This window comes from Myxocyprinus asiaticus, chromosome 27 (genome assembly GCF_019703515.2).
Source record: "Myxocyprinus asiaticus isolate MX2 ecotype Aquarium Trade chromosome 27, UBuf_Myxa_2, whole genome shotgun sequence".
NCBI lineage: Eukaryota > Metazoa > Chordata > Actinopteri > Cypriniformes > Catostomidae > Myxocyprinus > Myxocyprinus asiaticus.
The window spans coordinates 41,711,925-41,739,347 of record NC_059370.1 but is presented as its reverse complement, the minus strand read 5'-3'; the positions used below and the strand labels follow the sequence as shown (position 1 = coordinate 41,739,347).

At 38.4% G+C, this 27,423-nt stretch overlaps 2 protein-coding genes across 3 annotated transcripts in view; both read right to left on the bottom strand.

Moving 5' to 3' along the window:
* Positions 1 to 290: 290 nt before the first annotated feature.
* On the bottom strand, positions 291 to 14,410 carry LOC127417949 (E3 ubiquitin-protein ligase RLIM-like). 2 transcript variants are annotated; one of them, XM_051658237.1, is made up of 5 exons: positions 14,271 to 14,410; positions 12,945 to 13,152; positions 5,483 to 5,587; positions 3,164 to 3,553; positions 291 to 3,133 (listed from the first exon to the last, which is right to left on the bottom strand). In XM_051658237.1, exons 2-5 carry the CDS (start codon positions 13,111 to 13,113, stop codon positions 1,719 to 1,721), a joined length of 2,079 nt encoding a protein of 692 aa, XP_051514197.1. In that variant the 5' UTR covers positions 13,114 to 13,152; positions 14,271 to 14,410; the 3' UTR covers positions 291 to 1,718. The 2 variants fall into 2 exon arrangements, with proteins under 2 accessions (XP_051514197.1, XP_051514196.1); XM_051658236.1 differs by having other exon boundaries at positions 291 to 3,553.
* Positions 14,411 to 19,658: 5,248 nt separating this feature from the next.
* The window catches only part of LOC127417945 (neurite extension and migration factor-like), a 72,691-nt gene continuing 64,926 nt past the window's right edge, over positions 19,659 to 27,423 (bottom strand). Inside the window, exon 3 of the mRNA XM_051658230.1 lies at positions 19,659 to 26,571. Within this exon, the coding sequence (XP_051514190.1) occupies positions 22,657 to 26,295 (3,639 nt within the window). The 5' untranslated portion in view covers positions 26,296 to 26,571 and the 3' untranslated portion in view covers positions 19,659 to 22,656. The remainder of the gene's footprint in view (positions 26,572 to 27,423) is intronic.

Below are 27,423 nucleotides of genomic sequence, written 5' to 3'. Positions count from 1 at the left end.
ATAAATAACCATCTTAAGACAAATGCTTTTGTGAAGCATCTTATGTGCCTAAGACTTTTGCACAGTACTGTATGTATGTATGTATGTATATATATATATGCTTGCAAAGAATGTGCAGAACCAGTGTTGGGTAATAAACATTTCACAGCATACTCTTGAATTGTTCAAAAGGGGGAGGTATTGCTAAACATAATTTTGTGAGAACACAGCTATGACTTTATTTTTTTATTATTATTATTCCAAAGCAGCACTTAACATGACGAGACACTGGTGAGGCCACAAAGCAATGATCAGATGAGGAAATCATTTTATTCATTTTTAAACATTGGATGCTAGTCAAAAATGACTATGAAAATTACTCAAAAATATAACCTATAAATATCGAGACAAAATTAATAAATTCTATTGACCTCAGAACTGATTTGCGATAATATGCATTGACAACAGTTCACTTGCTTATACAATATATGAAATGCTGATGTAATTCATGGTTGGGGATATTATGTTTAGGATCAGGCTCCAAAGTCAACACAGAAACAATGAAAACTGATATTTCATATATTGATTCTAAATAATAACACTGCATTTCTTTACTCTCATTGGACTAAAGACCATAGAACCCATATAAACCAACCATTACATAATGAGAAAAATAATTTCCTCCGCATTAAAGTTAAATGTTGCTATTTTTCATGTACAGAACTGTTAGAAAAACTTCAGTTTAAGTCTTCATTTTGAATGTTAATATTTACAGACTACAACGTACACAAGTCAATGTCAAAACTTTACATTTTCCCTATTAGCATTGCACAAAATTGCCTATATGTAGCCAAGTGTGTCGTATTTCTTGAGATATATGAAATACACTAGTTTGAGTCAGCCATCTGATATAATCGTAATATTTTGGAAAGACGGGGGAAAAACAACTTGATGCATCTGTGTAGCATATTTACAGCCTTTTTTTGTGTTTGGAAAGTGTCTGACCATATGGTTTCAAAAACCAGCATTACAGAACACACAAAAATACCACATCCTATTAAATTCTTTACAGGATGATAAATTCATTCAGAACTACTGCTTGAAATTTCATACCGCTTATCTTCACATGGAAATTTATGAGAATGGGGGAACTGGTACAAAACAGATCATGCTTTCATACTGAAACACAACCAACACTGTATGAAGCAAAAAGAATTGCTTAAATTACTACTGCACTGTTTAAAAGTTGGGACCATTTTCCAATTCAATTGCATTTGATGTGGTTTACGTTTGATTACTAGTCACTCTTCTTTAAACTTGCAGGTCTGAAATGTTATCAAATTGTTACGTTTTATTTGAACAATCTTTGATGGAATCTGATATGGAATACTACATTTCAAAATCCAATCTGTTTACTATGAAAATGTATGAACATTGCCCATTATATAACTTTGTTGAATGACTGCTGATCTTACAAGCGAATGATCAGGGCTTGCAGCATGGTCTTGCAGTCTGTTTTGTCTTGCATCAAAATTTATTTCAGAGCAAGATGTCAAAATACACTCATTTGTAGTTTGAAAACAAACTTGTTCTTGGCCAACTCCAGCAAATCTGGTAAAACTTGATGGATTCATATAGGATGTACTGAAAAATCTGCATATCCTCACATAACTAGGTACTAAATGTAAAAAGAAGGAAAGAGAGGCAAGAAACATGGAGTGTCACAGAACCAATTTTGGCTAGACAACACTCTCTCGGTTGGTGGAAACAAGAACCGCCCTGCGGCAGATGGGGCAGGTTGAGTTTTCTGAAAGCCAGCGGTCAATACAGTGCACATGGTACTCATGCGAACAGGGCAACTTCCGCAACTTGTTGCCTTCGGCATACTCTGTGATGCAGACGCTGCAGGTTTTGAGCGCATCGCTCTCGCCAAAGTTTCGCGTTGAGAGGTTGTCAATCTGTTCTTTGGTGAGGCCTCTGGGCTGGTCATCATCATCCTCGTTGAGCAAGAAGAAATGTGCGAGTCGTAGAAAGGGCAGAGATCCGGTCTCGTCCAGGCTAATGGGTGCACGTGGTCTGGCTCGGTTCTCCCGAGAAGTTGCAGTGCCGGGCACTCCACCTTCCGCTTCCCTCTCCTCTGTCCGTGCTTCCAAACCATCCTGATTGGAGCTTCCAGCTCCAGGAATAAAGGAATCTGCTTCAGAAGAAGCAGTTTCAGTAGAAGCATCAGGATTGCCCAGTGCATCCGCAAGGTCTGCTGATGGGTTGTCTTCACGGCTCGAGTCGGAGTAGTCTGAGTCCATAAAGTAGCTAAGTTCCCCAAAGCCAGTCATGATCTGCCGAATCATGGACTGTAGAGCCAGAGAAGTGGCTTCCCCAAGTCCGGCATCCGAGATCCTGCGAATGGGAATGCGGATGGTGCTGACATATGTCCTCACTCCTGCCCGTTCAGAACGGGAGAAAGTCCGGCGGAAGCCCCCACGCTCAGTCTCATATAATAAAGTGTTATTGGAAGTCTGTGATCGAGACCTTGTCCGGTTCGCAATGCTGTCTCTTTGGCGGTACTCTCCGGGACGTACCCTACGCACCTGCAAGTCCAGCATTATTGTTGGAGGACGTCGACCTGAAGCTCCTGCTTCTCCAGCAGGTGCCTCTCTTTCCTGTGGTGCCTCGGGGACTTCTGCTACAATTTCTTGAGGATCAGCTTCTACAGTACTCTGCCGGGACAAAAACAGTTGCCGAGTCCTTGAGCTGCCCTCCACCTGGGGCTCAGAAAGGGTCTCCGAACTGCGAGTAGGTAGGCCATGCTGAGTAGGAGGAAGTCCATCCAATCTCTCAAGGTTAAGAGGCGAACGACCTCTTGTAGTGCGAGCCCTCGTCCGTCGCTGCTCTGGGCTTCTGCTGCGAGCTCTTATTTGACCCCTGCGTGGTTGCTCCACTGATGGCAAGGTTGGGGGAGCTAAGGTTGGGGGAGCTGAAGTTGCGGGAGCTGAAGTTGCAGGAGCTGAAGTTGCGGGAGCTGAAGTTGGGGGAGCTGAAGTTGGGGGAGCTGAAGTTGGGGGAGCTGAATTTGCGGGAGCTGAAGTTGCGGGAGCTGAAGTTGCGGGAGCTGAAGTTGCGGGAGCTGAAGTTGCGGGAGCTGAAGTTGGGGGAGCTGAAGTTGGGGGAGCTAAAGTTGGGGGACTTTGCACACTAACTTCCATGTTTAAAGATGGGGTGCTGGGAACTTGCAGATCTGGCTCTACTATAACAGCCAACTCATCCACCACTGGTTCCTCAACCACCTCTGCCGTGTCCATTAGACTCCCAGGCTCAGATATGGGGCCATCTGGTTGTTCCTGGCCACCTTCCAGTCTCTCTGTCTGCGTTTGCTGTTCAGCTAGGTTGCGATTGACATTGATCTCCAAGCTGAAACGGAAATCTCCGCTGTTGGGATTAGTTTGGCTTACAGCCCGCCATGACTGGTTACCCCGGTTACCACTCCTTGTTGTATTACCTGTCTGTCGTACTGTATTAAGCCAGTCCAAAAGGGTCTCCCCACTGGGGTTTTCCTCAGTGCCCTCCGACTCTGTTGCTGTGAATAACAACAAAACTGGTATAAAGAAACAGGACAGAATAGAGCTGGTCATGTCATAGTCCTAAATCCCGGAAGAAAATGTGCATTTTCGAGCCATGGGTTCCCTCAGGAATTTTGTAGGGATTTTTACAGTAGTATTTATGTGCATTTTAAGGTCTGTGGTTAAAATTACTTGACGAGACTTTCAAGTTTTGTTCTACAACAAATTACAGTCATGCCTCAAATGTTAATTTAAAAGCCATTGTGATTTTTTAAATTGTTGCAAACAAGTTGCTAAATAAGGACTACAACTACAACAAGCATGTGAGAGCACGAGCCTTACAAATTGGAGAACCATTGTAGTTTTTTTTTCTACCCAATTTGAAATGCCCAATTCCCAAAGCGCTCTAAGTCCTCGTGGTGGCATAGTGACTCGCCTCAATCCGGGTGGCGAAAGACGAATCTCAGTTGCCTCCACGTCTGAGACCGTCAATACGCGCATCTTATCACGTGGCTTGTTGTGCGCGTTACCACGGAGACGTAGCGCGTGTGGACGCCCACGCTATTCTCCGCGGCATTCACGCACAACTCACCACGCGCCCCACCGAGAGCGAGAACCACACATTATAGCAACCACGAGCAGGTTACCCCATGTGACTCTACCCTCCCTAGCAACCGGGCCAATTTGGTTGTTTACTAGATACTAGGGGTGGTAGACCATTGTAGTTCTTAATTAGCAACCCGCTTCCTTTTTTTTTTAAAAGAAAACATAGTTACTTCTAAATTAACTTTAGAGGTATGACTGTGTGTAATTTATGTCGAAGTAATTTATGTTTAACAAAATAAAGTCTCTTCAGGTAATTTAAACCACAGATCTTATTTTACTCATTAAAAAGGGTTAGGAATCAATAACTGTTACAACCGTCTGATTTCCATGACTTTTGGTTCCCAGCTGGTTCATATGACAATAAGTAGTTAAAGACACACATTAGTTTTGTTGTAATCAGTGGAATTTATAAAAGAATCAATGAATAAACGAAATATGTCTTCACTCTTCTAGTTTGATAGGATAGCAATTACTGGATTATGCATTTATGCCAGTAAAAAGTTTGTGTAAACAAACTTTTTACATAAATTGCATTAAGTTTATTACTGAATTGTTATATATGCTCTTTTGAGACCTGAAATTATCTCATAATTTGGCAACAGACTGCTGAGGGCAGTAAAATCACAAGAACAGCATTTTTCTATTTCCAAATATGTCTTCAACAAAAGTTCAAGAAGAATTGTTATTGGAACCATTAAGGTTAACGGTGCTGTAGGTGATTTTCAGCCGTTCTGGAACTTCCACCAGACTTAGCTGTTGGTTAACCCCTCTTAACAAAACCCTGCACACACACAACCAAAGACAAACACACAGACACACTTGGAGACCGTTGTATTGAGGCAGATGGAGGGAGAAGCATCCCCCTGAGCGTTTTGTGGTCCAACCATGAGCGTTTCACGGGAGCAGGACACCATACCGGCACTTACACAAGCATATTTCGGCTGCCCTGTGATGCTTCGGAAATGTTTGACAGGCAGAAAGTATTCTGATTCTGACATCTTTTTTGCCGCTGTTTACCATGCCTAGGGCTGTTACAGAGACGTGTGTAATATTTCATGGCACCTATTTCAATGATATCAGTCAGGTAACAAGGACATTTTCTGCATGTAATTTAATAAATAAAAAAAATCACTTACAGCATCTTTAGGTTCTTTTTTTAAAATCCCAACACTACTAACAAATCCAAAACTAGCATCTTAAAAATCCATATGAAATTCCCATGGAATGCCAATGCAAATTAGCCTTCCAGGCTGGCCTGGAGGTAGCTAAACAGCTCTATAACAAAGATAACATCTGGATGATATGGTCAATATACAAACAAGAAAAAATAGTCATCTTACCACTAGGACCTTCACTTCTGTCCTCAGTGGTGCCATTGCTGGGCGTCTCAGGACCATCCTTGATTTGCCGAAGACGACTTGACAGTTCTTCTAATGTAATCTCACCTGACAAAGAAATATAAAGTTTAGAAATGTGTTTACACCAAATGCCAAAGAAAGGGTATTAAAGACTTTGCTGGAATGTGCAAACTTGTGTAATATCAAGCTGATTTTTATAAATGCATTGAGTTCTGTGGTCAATTACAGACAACACTTTCCATGTTTCTCCAGTGGGACGTTCTCTAAGGGGGACAGGGGTTTAAATAAAGAATCAACAAGATAAAATATTTTTTATTAAGAATTACATAGCTTACACAACACAGAAAACAACCTGATTAATCGAATACTGCTTTAAAAAAAAAATTACACATTTAAAATTAAAACTTTTATGTAGCAAAATGCTGCATTTCCGACTTTGGAAACGGTTGATGTCTGCCGTTCATACCATGAATCAATTTAAAATGATGCAGGCTGACAACACCACAGATTTGGAAAATAACAGGAAAAAGTTGACCGTCAGGAAAAGTAATCAGGAAGGATTATAGCACCATATCATGCTGCATATAAAAATGAAAGTACAATATTTCCAGAATAACGCCGGTAGTCCAAAGCTCATTAAAAAATAAAATAATTTTTGAAAATGTCTAACACACTTTTTATCTAATACACTTCACATGCTTCTTTAGCACAGAACACCTTAATTTTCCTGCCTTTTTATGCATTTCTTATTTGTAGAATGTTACAATGAAACAATTAACAAAATGTAAAGCAGTTTACAACACCTATGTTTCAAATGCATTTGTTTTAAATAACTGATGTTTTTCTCAATAGTATAATTTCTTTTGACAGTCGGATATGCAGAATTTCACCTTCAAATTTAACTTACAAAGTTTAAAAAAAACTAGGCTTAAATCAGTTATCATCTATTCTTTATACAGTAGCTGTCCAGAGAGACTTCTTGTAAAACAGCAACAGGACAGTACTCAAAACCACCAGACTTACCAGGACAAGAAATGTCCATTCAATGCCATCTCCTGGCAGGGTGCACGGTTAAAAGGTGCTCCAAAATAGCATTCCTTTCCACTGTCCTGGGACAGAAATGGATTGGGAGTCTTCAAGAGTTTGTGGATTGTGCCTCTTTAAAGAATAAAATGTTAAACTAAATCGGAATGTGTGCGCTTATAAAAAGACCTAAAAAAAGAGGGCAATAGTGCCCAATTTCCCGATCATCAAATGGATGGTTCAATGATCTGGAGATTTAAATAGAGATGCATGCAGCTCTCAAATATCATTAATTTTTGCAATCAATTTAAAACAAATTGTTGCACCATCATAACACAAGTGACAACCAATGATGATTGGGATCACTGATGTCAAAAACTTGGCATGACACAACTTGAGGCGTTTGCATATGTACAAGTGAAAAAAAAGATTTGAGAGTTTCAATGAAGAGCACGATTTTTAAATTCATTACCTAAATATCAGTCTGTACCAAACAAAAAGCTGTTAAATGGCTTCAGACTGTAAGACTTGGAAATTATAGCACACAAGTCAAAGGTACAATATCTACTTGGCGATTCAATATGCATTGCGATTTTTAAAGCATTGTGATTCTGTAAATATTGAGATTTGATATTCTGATATATTTAGCTTAGCTTATTTAGAGTTAACTCCTTTTTCTCAGAAAGAAACTTCTATTGAAGAACAGTTGTGTCTGTATTAACAACCGTTTCACCCTGTAATACAGAATTTGCAGGTTAAAGGTAGGGATGTGCAAAACTTCCAATCTAAAACTACTAATTGACCAGTCGGTGCATTGTCAGAGCTATTAGTTGACTAATCAATTATATCAAGAAACCCATGTATAAGGTTGCATTATGTCCATGTTACCCAATCGTGTTACAGGTAAAGACCTGTTCACACCAAGTCCATTTTTTCGGTATGAATGGTCATTCCGAATGAGCTTTTGTACGTTAACAACGGATTCTGATGGCGCAATTCACATCTTGTCCGACAAATCGTCTGCCGACAATCCGAAGGTTTTTTGTTTTAAGGAGAGTGTTCCGATTATTTATTTTTCTTCGGACTGCGATGAAAACTGACTGACCAATGAGATAAAAGCTTTTTGTCATTTTCCCAGGGTCGCTGCAGCTGCTCAATGCAGCGAGTTGGTGGCGCTAATCAACTGGCAAATGGCATTTGGATGTGCAGCTGATACACCCCCGAAAATTTTATTCTTAAAAATAAATGGTTGCAGTTCATGAAGCCTTTGTACTACAAACATAAACCCGGTCTGTTTTTGAAAGTCTGCTTATGGTTTTTTTTGTCTTAATGTACATTATTTAATATGTACATCACTGTGCCTGTTATATTCTCATGGCATTAAAAATAGCAGCGAGGTTCGTCAATTTGTTTGCAATAAGCTCGTCGTAAAATCCCTGAAAAAGACACTTTACATGCTATATTTTACTGTACAAAAATGAATTGAAGAACCACGCTGCTACATTTATTGCAAGTGTAATATAAAGCATTAATTGCAAAAATAATAAAAAAAGGGAGAGCCAGGGTATTCTTTTATATTCTTTTAATATTATGCATCATATTTGATTATCTACCTGTTATTCCCTATGTACATGAACTAACGGATATTCAGCAATATTATTAAACCAATAAGAGGTTAAATAACTATAACCACTTATCCTACAAAACAAGAAAAGAAAGAAACACGAAAAGCTCCAAAAAAAGAGCGGCACAAAACCGCTTATGCGCATCCCTGCCGCAGAATGACTCACTTCAATGTAACTGGAAAGCTTGAAGTCACATCCTCGCTACACATTCAGAGGTGCACAGCTGTTAGATTATAAATACTAAGGGGGTGCAACATGTAGTTCGTGGCATCCAACAGTTTGGTGAGCCTTTTTACTGCTAAACTATTTATTAAAGCAATGTCAGACAGAATCAGCAAAATGACACCTGAAAAACACTCTCCAAACACCTCATAAATAAACCTGTGGAATATGAATTGCAACAGGAGCAATGATCACAGCAGAGGATTTGACGTCCAACAGTTAACAAGCGGCACTTTGAAGTATAGGGCTGGGCGAAATGGCCAAAAATATTATCACCATATTTGTTTTCATTTTGTTCAATATCGATATTTATCATGATATACATTCACATTTGCAAATGTATTTTTCATTTCCAAATTGGCAGAAAAAAGAAAAAAACCCCTAAACAGTCAAAAGTCTCTACAAAACTGCATTGGGGGCCCAGAGACTGTCAAAGCAGTGGGGTTTGAGGGATCTTCTACCAAAATATTAAAATATTTTATAGAGTTTATCAATCGAGTGCAGTTGGACATGAATGTTAAAATATCATCTGTTCGTTTTGAAGCATAAATGACAGCATATAATGTTTACATTCAAATTATATATTTTTATATTTCTTTACATTCAGATACCCAAGTATGGGGGCATAGAAGCCCTTGTGACTGAGGAATGATACTGTATGGGTGTTCAGGGGTATCCCTGCCCTGAGAGAAAATTTTGGAATTGTAAAAGTCTGAACGGACCATTTTTTGTATTTTCATTGAAGTGAGAAAGACTAGGCTACCAACTAGTAATTTTAATATCTTTCCTTGTCATCCATGTCAGAGATGATGACATCTGATTAATATCCCCAAAATTAGAACAGAAATCTATTTGTTTATTTTTAAAGGCTCGTAACATGCTGATTAATAAAGTTAAATTAAGAAGGAAAAAACATTATAGTCTAAAGGTGCTTTGGAACCAAGTTAACTTATGCGGCGCCTCATGTCTACTCGCATGCGGGAAAAAGAGGCAATGCTTGCCTAAATAGCATAAATGAAGCGTGTTCGGTTCTAGAGAATAATATTCAAGATACAGCACAGAAAGATCAGAGCTGGTGTACACAGCAGTGTTGTTTTGTCATGCTGCTCACTAGAGACGATGAGAGGGTGCAACCATCGTCATGAAGTCTCGGACCGCGGTGACCGGAGTAGCTTAATCGTTAGCAAGGCAGCTAACATTAGCAACTTCATACAGTCTGAGAAAACCAAACTGCTTGCGTTTTCAGCGACACGCATCAGATCGTCTAGATGTAGAACACAGGCTAAATATTGAAAATTATTCAAGTGCAGTCACGTGGAACACGCGTATGTAAAGGGTTCTCACTCTTTCTTTGTTTCAGTCTTCTGAAAATGTTTTGCAAGAATAGTATCGACTATGAGAATGCTGTAAATGACCTCAGACCATCTCAGCTCAGGAGGTGCTCTGAGTTCAGTTTGCTTTATTTCCACAGAGCAGTTCGTTGTGAACGCAACTCTGCAGGGTCACTTTATATATAGCCTATACATCTGTGATTAAATCATAAAATAATACAAAAACACGTTCACCTCGAACCATGATATATATTTCAGTGATTATTATCATTATAATTATGTTTACATTTAGAATTGTTTTTAGATCCTAATATGTATTAGTAATTTTCCACCTGTTGTCATAGACGGATACTTGCGTGACGGTAAATGGGGGGTGGGGGGGGTGATGATGTAATTGGATATTGTGATATATATTTAAATAAAAATATCGTGAACATATTTCTTGCATATCGCCCAGCCCTAGGAGGGAACAAAACAAATTTATTCACACATTCAATTACCCTTCCGAAGCAGCTAAACTGGGTCCTGGGATGAAAGGTGATAAAACACCAACATTAAACCCGCAACAACCCACAATAAGTGATGTATTTGCCTGGACAACAAAATACCCGACAATGAAATAACCAACGGGTAGCCCATGATGGAGAGAATGCACAGATGAAGTTGGTTTATTGCGAAAGAGATGTTGCCCTTCACAGCTGTTGAAAAGCCATCTTTCAAAACATTGAACAACACACATTTAAATTGCATTTAATTTTTTTTTCAGTTTCATTACAATTTTTAGTTAAAATAAATAAATAAAAATGGTAAGTTTGAAATCAAGCTGCCTTGCATTATTGTGTAGGCTATTGCTTAATGAAAATTACCCCATAGTACCACTTAGTGTCCAACCAGTGGTAATACACAATGTCAGCTCAGACATTACTCAGTAAACTGAAAAAACGTATTGCTTATGCTAAGACGATATGACTAAACTTTCAGTTAAACTTACAGGAATGTTCCAGGCTCAGTACAAGTTCAGTCAAAAGCATTTGTAGCATAATACTGATTACCAAAAAGGTTTTTTATTTGGACTCATCCATTGATTATACATATATATATATATATATATATATATATATATATATATATATATATATATATATATATATTATATATACATAAAAATGCAGTTACAATAAGGCACTTACACTGAAAGTGAAGGGGCCAGTCCATAATTGTTAAAACACATGCTTTTTTAAAAGAAAAGCCACAAGACATACACATTATACATATTAACATGATTTTTGTTTAATAAAATCTCTGTTCTACATGATTGTAGTGTGCTAAAATCCCTCACAGGCCTTACCGGCAAGTTATACTACAGGATATCATTTTACACAAAAAAGGTTAGCAAGCGATTTTATCACTACATTCATGTTAAAACGGATATTGTTTAACATTTATAGACTGGCCCCATTCACTCCCACTGTAAGTGCCTTACTGTCCTGTAAGTAACGTTGATTTTTGCTTCTAAATTACTTTCTGTGGCAATCAACATTATGCCACAAATGCTTTTGATTGAGCATTCCTTCTACTAAACCCAGAACATTCCCTTAAGGAATATTTAAAGCTACAGAAAGGCTGAAATCTAACAGCTGATTTCCAATGCACTGGGAATTAAGTCAGTGACCAAAACATCACATGCCAGCCTGAACATAATTTTGCTCTAATAAGCCTCCTTATAGCAGTTGTACAGAGCAAAGAAGTCATGTTTCTTGATGTTGACTGAAACCCAACATCTACTACAAACATAGTCCTTTTAGGCTTATTAATGTAAGACGACAGTGAGAAAATTAAAACAGTTTGTCACTGAAGTGAAGTGCTCTTTTAACGTTCTTCCATTATTCATTGCTCACATGCTAAACAAAAATTCAATATAATTTACACTGGAAAAAAACCCTGTGATGAACACTTTTGCCATTAGTCTCGCAGCATAATGTTAATATATACACTGGTGGCCAAAAGTTTGGAATAATGTACAGATTTTGCTATTATGGAAAGAAATTGGTACTTCTAGTAATCAAAGTGGCATTCAACTGATCACATTGTATAGTCAGGACATTAATAACGTGACAAATTACTATTACAATTTGAAAACAATGTTCAGAACTTCTTAAACTACTTCAAAGAGTTCTCATCAAAAATCCTCCACGTGCAGCAATGACAGCTTTGCAGATCCTTGACATTCTAGCTGTCAGTTTGTCCAGATACTCAGGTGACATTTCACCCCACACTTCCTGTAGCACTTGACATAGATGTGGCTGTCTTGTCGGGCACTTCTCACGCACCTTACAGTCTAGCTGATCACACAAAAGCTCAATGGAGTTAAGATCCATAACACTCTTTTCCAATGATCTGTTGTCCAATGTCTGTGTTTCTTTGCCCACTCTAACCTTTTCTTTTTGTTTTTCTGTTTCAAAAGTGGCTTTTTCTTTGCAATTCTTCCCATAAGGCCTGCACCCCTGAGTCTTCTCTTTACTGTTGTACATGAAACTGGTGTTGAGCGGGTAGAATTCAATGAAGCTGTCAGCTGAGGACATGTGAGGCGTTTGTTTCTCAAACTAGAGACTCTGATGTACTTATCCTCTTGTTTAGTTGTACATCTGGTCTTCCACATCTCTTTCTGTCCTTGTTAGAGCCAGTTGTCCTTTGTCTTTGAAGACTGTAGTGTACACCTTTGTATGAAATCTTCAGTTTTTGGGCAATTTCAAGCATTGCATAGGCTTCATTCCTCAAAACAATGATTGACTGATGAGTTTCTAGAGAAAGCTGTTTCTTTTTTGCCATTTTTGACCTAATATTGACCTTAAGACATGCCAGTCTATTGCATACTATGGCAACTCAAAAACAATCACAAAGACAATGTTAAGCTTCATTTAACAAACCAAATAGCTTTCAACTGTGTTTGATATAATGGCAAGTGATTTTCTAGTACCAAATTAGCAATTTAGCATGATTACTCAAGGATAAGGTGTTGGAGTGATGGCTGCTGGAAATGGGGTCTGTCTAGATTTGATCAAAAATGACTTTTTTCAAATAGTGATGGTGCTGTTTTTTACATCACTAATGTCCTGACTATAGTTTGAGATCAGTTGAATGCCACTTTAGCGAATAAAAGTACCAATTTCCTTCCGAAACAGCAAAATCTGTACATTATTCCAAATTTTGGCCGCCAGTGTATATATAAAAAAAAGGTTTTACCGGGGGTGCCAAGCAGATTGTTGTCTCTCATGAGTCTGTAGTCCTCCTCACTCAGATTGTTGACAAACTGGTAGAAGGCCTCCTCTCTGGCCAGACGATCCAGCTGTCTCGTGCGCTGTATTTCAGACTGATCACTGCCACCTTGATCTGCATTATCCTGACCCTCCATCACTGCTCAGATTCACTATGGCCAAGATGTCAGATCCAACTGTACACAAGAGTCACAAATATTAGTCAACACTCTCTTATACATGCATAAACATACAGACAGACCGAGATGGCAGTACCATGGTAATGGCATGACTTTTGACATGTAGCATGCGTGGTAACATGTTTTTAGCCATAGTACTACAGTTTGACTGATTGTGAATTTTGCCAATACCAATAACTAAGGTGGTGTAATAGGCAGGTAACCTGGCTTTATTATTATGCTTATTAGATAGATAGATAGATAGATAGATAGATAGATAGGAAAGAGTATTAGATAGATAGACAGACAAGACAGACAGATAGACAGACAGGAAAGTGTATTAGATAGATAGTTAAGTTCGACAGACATTGTACTGTGGTAGTGCCAGAGTATTACTTTAAGCACCATGTAAATAACATTCTGCATGAATACGGTAATCATTCAGTACGGTATATTTATCATAAGAAAACTGCATTGTTTTTCCATCTTAAAGCATTACTGTGCCATGGTACTGCCACAGTACTTTTTGTAAGGACAGATAGGATCCGTTGATATGTACGCCGCTAGACTGCATATTAAACTGTTTATTACATGAAAACACTCGCTGATTTCCATTAGTCGCTGAAACAGCATCTTAAAATCTCAGATAATCAGTGATCTTTCGCGTTTCTGCTGAAATATGAGCTCAAATCCGTGACAGAGAATGAAAACAAAATGGCATCAGCGAACCAAACAGGCTAAAAGCTAAACATCAAGAGTTCGAGAAAACCACCCCTTTAACATGTGCCCTCGACAGTACACACAATGAACAAAGTAAACGCCACATTAATGCTGAATAATTCATGAATGCACCACGACACTAAAGCAATGCAAGCAACATAACATTACCGTTGTATTTGGCAAAGTGCGACGACAAACCTCTCGCAACTGTGCACTGAAGCAAAGCAAGAATGCTAACGATAGCTTTAGCATGAGCTTCAGTTAGCTTGCAAATCCCATAGAGAAACACTGGACATGCTAGCGCTAAGCTAACGTTAGCACGGCTATGAGATAAAAACAGCAGACGGACAGCATTAAATCAATTCGACGATCACAGCACGTATACAGGAGAAATAAGAACAAACACAGAATAATACCTTATTATACGTGTCGATGATTTCGCGTATGTAGTCACAGTTTCGTGTGTGTCTTTTAGACGTTTTTCTGTGTTAATCTTGACAGCTATTCAGGAGTTCATTTTCCCAAGCGTCTCTTCCACAGCGATTCTGTTTCCGGTGTGCGGAATTGTGGGTAAACAGAACACAGCCTAAAAGTCATGATTTAAAGTCGACGCCCTCTGGTGCCATGATATATACAGTATTAATATATGATACAGTTATTACCGTTAATGTGCAAGTTCCATACGGTAGTACAGAACATCTCATATTATTTTTAAAGGGATAGTGCACCCAAAAATAAAAGAAATCTCTCATCATTTACTAACTCTCATGCCATCATAGATGTGTATGACTTTCTTTCCTTTGCAGAACAGAAACAAAGATATTTAGAAGAATTTCTCAGCTCTGTAGGTCCATACAATGCAAGTGAATGATGACCAAATCTTTGAAGCTCTAAAAGCACAAAAAGGCAGCATGAAAGCAATCCATACAACTCTAGTGGTTTAATCCAAGTCTTCTGAAGCAATCAAATAGGTTTTGGGTGAGAACAGACCAAAATAGAACTAATTTTACTATAAATCTTGACATCAGCAGTCTTCTTGGCGATCGTGATTTCAAGCTTGATTACTTTTGGATGGATTAATTTTATGCTGCCTTTATGTGCTTTTTGGAGCTTTGGATTTAACCACTGGAGTCATGTGAATTATTTTTATGCTAGCTTTATGTGATTTTGAAGATTCAAAGTTCTGGCCACCATTCACTTGCATTGTATGGACCTACAGAGCTGAGACATTCTTTTAAAAATCTTAATTTGTGTTCTGCAGAAGAAAGAAAGTCGTAAACATCTGGGATGGCATGAGGGTGAGTAATTGTTTGTGTGAACTATCACTTTGTGTGAAGTTATCATAAGAAATGTTTTTCTTCAAACAGCAAAATTTCATGAGCACAAATTTTATTTTGAAATTGTAATGGACACCGGAAAAAAAGAAAAATCATTCAGTATAAGATAGATTTGCTATTCCCTTTCAGTATATGAACAAAATACTGTTTGAATTCATTATAACATTTTAGTTTATTATATATTATTATATATAATTTTCTCTTATGAATATAGTATTTGAGTAAATACATTTTTCATCAAGTCTCAGTTTTCTATCTAATTGTTAATCTTCACATCTATCCAGATTCCAGAAGATTTGTGCAGAAATGGAAAACTTTAAATCTTACCAGATTCTGTATGGATTATGTGTAGGCCTTGAAACATACAGCATTCGTCTTGAACACGCCATACTTTACCCAACCATTACCTGTCATGATTGAATGAATGAATGTATGATTCAATGAATGTAAAATAATGACTATAAATGATATACATATTTTTTTGTAATACATTCAGAATGATGAACAGCCCTCTCGGGTTGTTTAGAGACCAGACTGTGTCATGGTCGAGTTATGTCAAGTTAATTTCATTTAAACAGCTCTTTTCACAATATGTATGTTTCAAAGCAGCTGTACAGAAAATCTTGCCTTAATGTTACATTTGTTTACATTTAATATGTTTTACATACACCCATAGGCCCTGGGCTGCAAGGTCTCGTGGCCCATCAACTTTGAAAAGAAATGTTTATATTTGTTTAAATATGTGGGCCCCAGAGCTTACAAGGCCCCCACAACAGGGCCCTGTGACTATGAGGAACCCCAGCCCTCTTATAGGACCCTTTCGCCTTCCTGTTTCTTATCACATTATTTGAGCAACTCTTTAACCTTATAATGCCGCACATATCATATTTGATACATGACAATCTAAAGCCTTTACATCATCATCACGATGTGTATGAGATGTCTACTGTCCCCTGGTAAAAGTTTTCATGCTGTACTGGAAGTAGAAGACCTTGTAATATAATTTCCAAAATAGCTACCATCATGTTTTGATGCACTCATCTTCTTTTATGTGAAATCTTTGCTGATTTTGATCAAGTAAAATTAACAATAATGTTTATATTATTACTGATATTTCTAAAATAGTATTTATTGAATTCAAGCAACATGTGTTTAAAATGTCATTATTTTGTAAAAAAAAAAAAAAATAATGTTTAAAAAATCTAATTTTCGGACTATTATTTCATATGTTAGGCTTTATATAGTTAAGCTTTATTCTTTGTATAAAAGGGCTGTCGAACACAAACATTTCTTATACTATTCATTGCTATAACTGCATGTTTGCGCTACATTACAAAAAATAACTTGGCTTAGGTGGTTGGGAAAAAGAAAACATTGATATTTTACTTTGTGTGGTTCAAAAGTACTGATTAAACTAGATACGTAAAGTTTATTGAGACAAACTATAATGTTGGTCTGACAAAACATTGTCTGAAAGTTTAAAATAGTTTTAAATACATTTTACAGGTTTTATAGAAAGAAAGAAAGAAAGCAACTTAAAGCAGATTAAAGGTCTTGTGTACGTTTTGACAGCTGAAGTTTGAAATTACGAACAGTCCAAAACAGACTCGTAGCTCATTTAAATATTCTGTCAATGTTATGTAGTCTAGGGGATTTCTGGACGCTTTGAAAAGGCTTAAATGATACCTTCGCAGGGCTTTTCTATGGAAGAATAATAATGGTAGCCAAGCTGTAGGGTTATTGCAAATAGAATTTCCCCAAAAATGACCAAATGACTGCTATTTCTGAGCCCCAGACCTTTCAGCCATTCGAAGCTCTCACAATGGAGGGTAAAGTCTTTGAAGGAAACAGAGTGTAGAGACGATCACTCCTGAATGGAACGCACCCCATCATTCAGATGAGTTAGAAAAGATAGCTGTTTCTCACCCACACCTATTATATCGTTTATCGCTTCTTATATGGCTCCTGAAGATATGGATTTAACCACTGGAGTCTTATGGATTAATTTTATGCTGCCTTTATGTGATTTTAGTGCTTCAAAGTTCTGGTCACCATTCACTTGCATTGTATGAACCCACAGAGCTGAGATAATCTTCTAAAAATCCTAATTTGTGTTCAGTAGAAGAAATAAAGTCGTTCACATCTTGGATGGCATGAGGGTGTGAAAATAATAAGAGAATTTTCATTTTTGGGTGAACTATCCCTTTAAAGTGTTTGATGAAGTTAAAATAATTCATAATTTATTATGGCCCCTGTAAATATATGCATTTTGTATGCATAATTAGTAGTATTTACATTGAGTTTACATTACGTATAAAATGTTAAAATGGTACTGTCTCTTTAAGAACAGTGGCTGTTCAGTGAACAAGTTTGTGATTTCTTTACCACAGCCGTGCTGTGTGTTTGAACTAATCTGACTGTACATAACAGAACAGTTATTAAAAGAAACTTTAATAAATGAAAATAGATTACTCAACTAGATAGATCTCAACTTTACAAGATAATTGGACAGGGGAGGCCCTAAAAGAAAATTGGCCCCGGGGGTCATTGCTGATCATAACCCTCCCCTGCATACATTGATCAGCTACAACATTAAAACCACCTGCCTATTACTGTGTAGGTCCCCCTCGTGCCCGCATTTCAGAATAGCATTCTCACCACAATTGTACAGAGTGGTTATCTGAGTTACCATAGACTTTGTCAGTTCGAACCAGTCTGCTTATTCTCTGTTGACCTCTCGCATCAACAAGGCATCTCCATCCACAGAACTGCCACTCACTGGATGTTTTTTTGTTTTTGGTGCCATTCGGAGTAAATTCTAGAGACTGTTGTGTGTGAAAATCCCAGGAGATCAGCAGTTACAGAAATACTCAAACAGCCCGTCTGGCACCAACAATCATCCATGCGATTATCTAATCAGCCAATCTTGTAGCAGCAATGCAGTGCATAAAATCATGCAGATACGGGTCAGGAGCTTCAGTTAATGTTCACATCAACCATCAGAATGGGGAAAAATGTGATCTCAGTGATTTGGACCGTGGCATGATTGTTGGTGCCAGATGGGCTGGTTTGAGTATTTCTGTAACTGATGATCTCCTGGGATTTTCATGCACAACTTTTAATGTTGTGGCTGATCGGTGTATGTTAGTAAACAGTGTAGGGGAAGCTACTTTGAAATTATAGCCTCTCAAAACAGTACCATAGACAGAAACTTTTGTGTGGGTGGATCAATAGAAATTATCCATTGCTTTAGATCTGTAAAAGTTGCTCTTTTCCCACAGTTTAAGAGTTTAAATGTTTCCAGGGGTATATCATAGATGAAATGGCTATCATGTGCTTTTTTTATTTTGTAAGCATACAAATGTTTAAAATGTCGTACACTCTTTTGGCTGACTATAAATTTTGGTAATCTCAGTGGGAACATTCTGCACATTTTTGCAACAGAAACACATTTTTATTCATACGTTCACAGGCAATTTACAGTACCTGAGTCATGTTTAAAATATTGACCATGCCTGTTAATACGAAACAATTGTAATTTGTTGTGTTGAATTTTAAATGTTCTTCTCTGAACTTGCTGATAAAGTAATGAAAAAAAGCACTTCAACAAAAGACCTTATTTTATTAGACTTAAACAAAGCACCTGGCTGGGCAGTGTCGGTCACAGACTCCTGCTAAGATTAATCCAGAGCTCTGAAAATAGTGACACTTTCATACCCTCATGTAGAGAACTGACTGAGATCCATCCTTGGTAATTATTTTTACCAAAACATTCCAGATGTAACATGCAGCAATAGTGCCTGTCATATCCAAAATAGACTAGTTACCTACTTATATCTCTTATTCACTATTGCAGTAAATAAAAAAAGAATGCTTTCAAGTTGATTTCTTCCTACACAGAGGATTCAAACATGTCACAGCACGGGAGCAATTAAAAGATTAGATTCATTATTAAGTAAAAAGTGTAAGAACCTCTTAATATTTTAAAAGAAACACATAAAGAAAAGTGGTCTTTAAAAAAAAGGGAATTTTCTGTTTGCATTTATAAATCAGGCTATCAAGAAAAATAAAATTCTCAAGGATATGCTGATGAAACAATAAGATTGCATTGGTCTAACCTAATCTAATTTGTTATCTGATACTAAATACAAATATAAACCATGGTTTGTGTTAAAAACCAGCATACAAATCTGCATCAGTTCTTGGAACTCATTAATTCTCTCGATTGGCAACATTACCATGATAATGATGACAGATGAGATCACAGATAAAATCAAAATGGGAAAACTTTCGTTTCATTAAATTAGAGAGCTGAACACGCACAAACTGTTCTTAAAAATGGCAAAGAAACCCGACGGCCAGATCTCATTTACTAGCATGAACTACCAATTTTTGTTTACATTTACGCTATACATTAACAGTCTGAACAGTGATCGAAGAAATCTGACAACTTTCAAAAAGCAGCATTCAAAATCTCATTTTAATTTTGTATATGTACTCCATAAACATTATTACAAAACTCAGCAAGTTACCAATATTACATTTCACCATACAGGCTTGATCACAAATATTTAAAACCTTTTCAACAGATACAACATAAAATAATACAAGAATAATTTACAAGAAAATCTATAAAACAGCAAATAGTTCACATTTTTTTATGCATTCGTTTTTTGCCTATATGTGTTTTCCACAATAACACAAACACTCTCACAACAAGATAATTTCCCGCTTACAAAACTTCAACAAAATGTAGATTTTTTACTTTTTTGTGTTCCTTAATATTTTGGTTTTTAAAACCAAAACCTTGTCATTATACATCCTTTTCACTGCCTACAGAGGCACAAAAAAGGTCACACACACACACACGCGCGCGCACACACACACACACACACACACACACTAATACTTCACAGCACTTTCTAAGAAAAATAAACACTTACAAAATATCTTACAAATTGGCACGGAGAAAAATATACAATATTTTTGTCATGTTGAGAGTTAATTAAGAATCCCTCTGGTATCAACTCTAGACAATATTTATAAAGCTCAATAATTTCTCCAACGAAAAGGCAAAAGCAATTCCAATTAATGACAATGTTGTGAATACATCAAACAGAACCATATATTGTACATTCATAAAGAGAGGGAGCAGGGTTTTCACTTCTTGTAATCCTTGTTTTATGATTTATGGGAGAATAAAATGACCCTCTTAGCACCAGTAGGAGGAGGCAGCTTAACAGTGGCACATAGTAAAAAACATGAAGTACATTCAGTTGACAACAGGCAGAAATGAGAGAAGGCAGACAAGATGGGCGTACAGCCCATGTGCAGTTCCATATCAACATCATCCTGGTCCTAAACATGGTGGTGGAGAGGGGGAAGAGTGAAATCTTTGTAAGGTGAAAGCTATAGGTAAGGCATAACTTTACCTGAGATCCTCTACTAGAACAACTCATTTGAAATCAAAGGTGTCATCTATTAAAATGTGGTAAATGCCAAAGCATTCAATGCTTTTTAAAGCACTGATTTGTTTGAAATGTTTTCATACAACAGTAAAGTGAAGTAAGATTTTGTGATAACCTTAACTTGTAGGGGTAATGTTCTAATTATGTGCCACTAATAACAAATGAAAAACAGCATGTTTACCAAAGTTCATACAGGTTGATACTACTTTAAACATGTTATGACCTACAGTGGGGTTCAAAAGTCTATTTGGGATTTGGTGTGTATATATCCCCCTTTCAGCAAAACCCATGATAATTGATGTTTTCCCAGCATGGTTTAAGAATCTTCGCTTTAATGTGGTCAATGTCACAAATTCGCTTACATTTGATTGGTGACCTAGAAATAGTGCAGAAACGTATACATTTCTCGTTCATTTTATGTCATAACTTTTATTTGTTTAAATTTTTTTTTTCGAAATCCTAAAACATTTTTACAGCTTTGAAGCTGATTTTGAATCACATATTTTCAATGTGGACTTACACTTTTGAACCCCACCATATCCTTCATATATGGGTTACGGTTAGGGTTAGAGGCTGAACATTTTTTAAATGTGGGATACAGGAAAATCCAACAATCTTTATAGTTTTTTTTAACCAACAAAAGTACTCTTTCAACTTAAATACACAAAATAAAGTACATGATGTTCTATTACTGACTGATGCCACCCTCTATTAACATTATCCATGTTCTCTTCTATGTTAAGAAGAGTCTATCTCTGCTTCTCTCTTTCATTATAAGCAAAAGTGGTGCTGAGATACATTGAATTTGGCAAGTAAGGTGACACGAGTAAGAAAATTCAGTCAAGTAGTTTTGGTTGAGTGGTTGTACCACTGTCAGCTGCAGGTGCTCTTCAAATGATAGGGTCCCGAAAGAAAACAAAACACAAACCAAAGAGAAATGTCAGCTCTTGTTAAGTCTTGAAAGAGAACAGCCAGCACTGATCGTGATAGTAAATGAAACGGCTAGTTTTCATACAGATAATTAATGTGCACAGAGAGTTTACATTTGGCACACTGATAGGATCCATGTTTTGCTTTAAACAGTGCATTTCTGTACAGTGATACTGAATAATAATAATAACAATAATAATAATAACAATCGATTTGTAATAATATATTGTTGCAATCTATACTATATATCATTATCATTATTATTATTTAAATTAAAGTAAAAAAACAAAAAAAAGACAGAGAATGAAGCATTTTGGGATTTCCATGGCATAGAAATGTCCCTCTAAGACAATTTCCAGTACAACTCCTGTAAAAAGCATAGTAGATAGAGAGAAAATAAGTACATTCCAACAGTAAGAAAGTAATCAGAACAAAGTTAATCTGATACAAAATGGTCCCATTGTGTGGTATTGATATTAAGGGGAATACCAAGGATGTTGATTATCCTAGACAAGGGGCTGAGCATTTCCTAATTAAAGTCAAGCAGTAAAAAGGTAAAAAGGGAGGAGAGGGCATCCTTTTTTTGCATACATAATGAAATGGGGAGCTTGCTTCACACAAAGACAATTTTTTAATAAGCTACATGTTTGAAGAGAGAAATCTAATTACAAAAGGGCAGCAAGATTCACTTGAGAAAATAAAAATAAAGGTCCAAAAAAGAGAATTTGCACTTATTAAAGTTTTTCCTTTTCTTCAGACAAAAACGAATCAACATCCGTGAGGAAGAAACAAAAAAGACATCAAAAACAAGATTGCAGAATAAAAAAAATGCAGCCATGGTCACTGAAAATCTCAATCAAGCCTTGCACAATGGATCAATAGGTAGTTTGCAAGTACAAGAAGTTTCTCATGCAAGATATCAAAATCTTCATCGGGGCAAAAAGAAGGTGGGGATACTAAAAGGATAAAGTAATTCCATGCATCTCCGATCTCGAGTCAGGTATCACAGGAACTCAGGAGGAAATGAGAAAAGTGAGAAACGTGCATCAGCAGCTAGATATAAAATATTACCTCAGTTTCTCAAAAGAAGCCATTAATGATTTGTCCTTATTTGGGTCTTGTTCAGGTTGCTTGCCCTTTAGATTCTCAATCCGAGGGAATTTTGCACTTGTTTTGTGGCGATACATCTTTTTGTGTGCGGGCCCATTGATACCAGGAGCACCAAGGTTAGGCTTGTCGAACATGTTGCAGCCGAGAGCCAACTGGGGAAAAAAGGGAAGGGAGGTGTTAAACTTTGCCTGATTCTTGCCACGTTTTGTCCCACCTTTTCTGCTCTTTGTACCCCCAGATGCTCCAGTGCCTTTCTTCTTAGAGTCAGATGAAGTTCCTGCTAGGATTTTGAGAGTTTTTAAATTTAGGCTGTTCGCCTCTGAGGGTAGGCACATATTTGCAGCAGGACCCCAAATTGGCTCGACAGAGGCCATCATGAATCGCTGCACTTCAGCCATCCCTGAGACAATGTTTGATAAGATGTTGGATGGCTCTTCAAACTCTCGTTGCTCATCATGGACTTGACTTCCAGTCCATTCTTCAGAGCCGCTGTCTTTCAGCGGTTGAGTTGCGCCCTCAGCTTGGCCTTTACCACCCTTCTCATCCAATAAGGCCTTAAACTTTTTAGATACTCGTGAAGTCTGACGTGGAACTTTGCCCTTCTCTGCTTTAGGAGCTCTTGGGGCTTTACTTTTTTTGGTACATTGCCCTGCAGTCTGTTTGTTGCTATTTTTCTTCTTTGACTTGGTCCCCTTTGCATCAAAGTCAGCTTGATTTGCCTCTTTCTTGTCCAGGCTTAAGTTGTCTCCGCTATTAAAAACCTGCAATTGATACTCGTGACCATCCACTGAGTAACCAGCCAAATCATGCTGCTCTTTCATGTTGCATCCCCAATTCACATCTTTGGTGCATGACATCTTAGCCCCTTTCTGGAGGTCATTGGCCTTCACAGCGATCTTCATCTCATGGGCCATAACTTGAGGGGATAAATTGGGTGTCTCTGGAGGAGAGAGCTCAGAAAATGAAGTGTGTCTGAATTTATCTGGAGTGAAGTTGGAGATATCCAGCAAGTCTGTGGACTCCCTCAGGGGGGTGATTGCATCAATACTCTGCTGAATCACTAGTTTGGGACTGCAGTGGGCCAGAAAGTTCTCATTCACATCCTCCTCGCCATCCTTCTCGCAGGACTTGAGACTCAGAGAGCTGTAATTGCTAGAAGTAGCTGACAGGGAGCCAACTGAGTCGAAACTGATGAGCCTGCCATTGTCGGTGTGCAGTGTGGCTCTTTGAAACTGTGGTTGTCCCTGACAAGCTTGAAACTCAGCATCAGGAGGCAATGGCTGCTCGGGCAAGTAATTGTTTTCATAAAGCATTCTGTTGCTCTCTAGACTCATCTGGTTGTAGCCGGACAATGTCAGACTCTCGGCCATTGGCATGGCCATCTCGCCAGTGAAGCTGTTGTGTTGAATTGCAGATTCTGCAATATCTGCAGCAGCAAATTGCTGATTGGAGCCAAGCTGGGGGTGCCACATCTGGGCAAGGTTTGGACAATTCTGGGGTGACTCAGATTCTGATGGTGGAGAAAGTACACAGCTTTGTGCTAGCTGAACTGAGGCGAACTGCCTCTTTTCCAAAGAAAGATCCAGCTGAGTATGGGACTGCTGAGGGAAAAACGAGATGCCAGTGCTACCTCCAGAAGAATCCGAAGCATCTAGTAATGTTTGTAGATAGCCCCCAGGGATAACAGGGACACTTGTGGCCACATTCTCAGACGATGCCCCTTTGTTGGGGGAGCAGGCAGTAGAGACAAAAGCAAATTTTTCAGCAGTATTAGCTGTTTGATTCTCACGCAAATGGGGACAGTGTGCAGCTGCGCTGCCTTTTTTGTCTTCAGCACCTCCTACAGCGTCTGTGTTTTTCTGCAGCGTGCAAACTTCTGTCAGGTCTGTCATGCTCCCGCTATTCTCTGGGAGGTCTCTCATTTTTTTGCTTCTAATCCTGGCTTCGCTTCTGAATTTCTTAATTCTGAATATTTTATTTCCTATTCTCCCCTCCCTCTCTTGGTATCTGCTCTTCAGGGCGCCAGTGTGTATGATGTAATTTGGGTCTAATGTGCAGGCACAGCTGGTGGCTATTGTTAATGGCCTTCCTATGGAGCTAGTCTCATCTGTAGAAGCAACTTCCTGCCTGGGATCAGAGGCAAAGAGACCCTGCGTGTTGGGTGATTGCTCCACAGTTTGAATTCTCTGAATCCTAAGCCTGTTTGCTAGCTTGCTTCTCCGTTTGGGGGGACTGGAACTAAAAGCGTGATGGTGGGAATTGAGTTTATCTCCTGCTGCCAGCTTAAGCTGTTCCTCTCTTTCTCTCTCTTTCTCCTGCCAGAAATCTTTCAGAGGTGCAAGCTTCTCATATTTGCTGATTGTGTCCTCATTTAAGCTTATAGTCTCTTCGGCTGAATCGATTCTGCTGAGCTTCACGGCCATGCATTTCTCTCCTTTGAACCTGTTGACGATAATGTATTTGATTATTACAGGTGGATCCTTACGAGAGCACTTTCGTCTCTTTTTAGGGCGCCAGTCGTCATCCACTTCTTGCTTTGGACCAATAGGTGGCTTGTCTCGCTTCTCCATGTTTTTTTCACCCTCAATGGAGTCGACGTAATACAAGTAGTCATCACTGTACCTAACTTTTCTCTTGGCCCGTAATCCATAGTTTAGATGGTTGGAGCAGCCTGCATTCTTTTGTGAGGACGAGTTTCTAGGCCTGTTGTCTTGGAAGGTGTCGAACGAGGAAACGGTGGAGGAGCTGTCATCACTATACTCCCCCGAGTCATCAGCTGAGTTGCTTGAATCTATGAAGTAGTTCACTTTAGGGCTGTAATCAGGGGTCTGCTCTATGGAGCTGTCACTTCCATCGCCTTTGCTGCCATTTTGAAATCCAATCTCCTCTGGTTTCAGTGGTAGCTCATCAACTCGTTTTACCACACCACTGTCTTTCTTTGTGCAGCTCACCAGGACACTTGGGAAAAAGTTAAACTGCGTCTCCTCTTGTAGGACATTGGTTTTCTCCCTCATGTTGTCCTGAAAGGACTCGTAGCGGATCTTAAGCGAGCAAACGTCACTGCTCAGAGTGGAATCGTCGTCATCGTCAAACATGTAATTGTCCACGTCCTCCTCTGAGAAGAGGTTTACGGATAGCTCATTCTTAGAGCAGAGATCCAGCAATTCCATCTTACTCTCACTAATGAAGGACTCAAAGTAGCCCCAGTCCTGATTTGGATTGGTGAGCAAGCCATCCTCTCCATTGCACTTGTCTAACAGCAGGCCCTCATACAGGATTTTGGATGCTGAATCATCTAAGTCTGCTTTCTCTGTGTCCTTTTTCTCCAGCAACTGGGTTTTGGGGACAGGAAAGCTCAAAAGCTGATCTGAGAGGAGCTGTTCTCCATAACTCGTCTCACTTGTGCTCATGCACTGCATATTGATATCAGAGATCGGACAGCTGCTGTAGTCCCGGTTCATGTCAGCCATTTTAAGGTTGATACTTGGCTCTCCATTAGACACATCCTTGGTCTCAATGAAGCAGCCCGGACAGGTGCGACTCTGCTGAATCAGACAGTCCTGTGTCAGGCCAGGGATACTTGCGGGCTCTATCATAGTGAAACAGGTTTGGATGCGGGCGTCTCTGAAAGGCCCAGGGGGCTCAAGGCCTTGGTAGTACAGGGTGCAAGGGATATCCAGTGGTTTGAGGACTCATCAGTGAAGTTGTCCTCTCATAGGTTTTTTGTTGACAGTAGCCATGGGACGTGTTGGTCCATTAAGGCCAATGTAATGCTGTGGCAGTATGTACGCTAATTTAGCAGACTTGGAGGGCATCTGTGAGGCAGCATCTATGGCACGATATGAGTTTGGATAACTTCACATTATGTGATCCTAGACAAAGAGAGACAAGCACATATTAACACTGATGAAAGTGATGATTAATACTACAGTAATACTTTATTTATACAACAATACTATTTTAAAAGACAGCATAAAATGGCATTTGGAACGCTTTTAAAGGAATGTTCGGGGTTCAACACAAGTTAAGATCAAGCGACAGGATTTGTGGCATAATGTTGATTGCCACAAATATAATAATGTTGACTCATCCCTCGTTACAGTAATGGAAATGTTTGTGGCCAGCTCATAAACCTTAAAATACACATCATTTCAAAAGTATAGCCACCAGACGTAAATATTATGCATGTTAACATTGTTTTGGTGTGATAAAACCCCTTAAAACCCATGTCTGTGTAAAGTTATATTCAATAACATAACTTTGTTGTCATGATGATGGAACAACGGTAAACCCTATCATCCTGGCATTGAATATAACTTTACACAGAGAAGGTTAGTAAGAGATTTCTATTGCACTAAATCATGTTTACATGTATAATTTTTAGAGCTTGTGGGTATAATTTTGAAATGGTTTGTATTTTTGCGTTTATGGACTGGCCCTTGCAGTAACTGCGACTTTTCTTTTTTTTTAAACTTTTTTTTTTTTTTTGTGGTAATCAACATTATGCCACAAATGCTGTCAGTTGAGCTGAACTTTTATTGAATCCGGAATATTCCTTTAAGCTCCGCAATGTTGCAATGTTGAAACAGAATATGAATTGGGAAGTAATGAAAGCCAGCACTTTATCCATTACGATGTGATTGTATAATGGAATGTAGGCTAAAACATCATTTGTTCCTAAAAAAAATAAATAATAATTCAGAGGCAGTAATTAAGTAATTACA

Bases quoted from the DNA above. Each gene is read 5' to 3' on its own strand.
- LOC127417949 (XM_051658236.1), bottom strand. From the start codon at position 13,113: ATGGAGGGTCAGGATAATGCAGATCAAGGTGGCAGTGATCAGTCTGAA. The intron at 5,588-12,944 runs GTAAAACCTTTT...TTTCTTTGTCAG, and splicing joins CAATCTGCTTGGCACCCCCG to GTGAGATTACATTAGAAGAA. The intron at 3,554-5,482 runs GTAAGATGACTA...TGTTATTCACAG, and splicing joins CAGAAGTGAAGGTCCTAGTG to CAACAGAGTCGGAGGGCACT.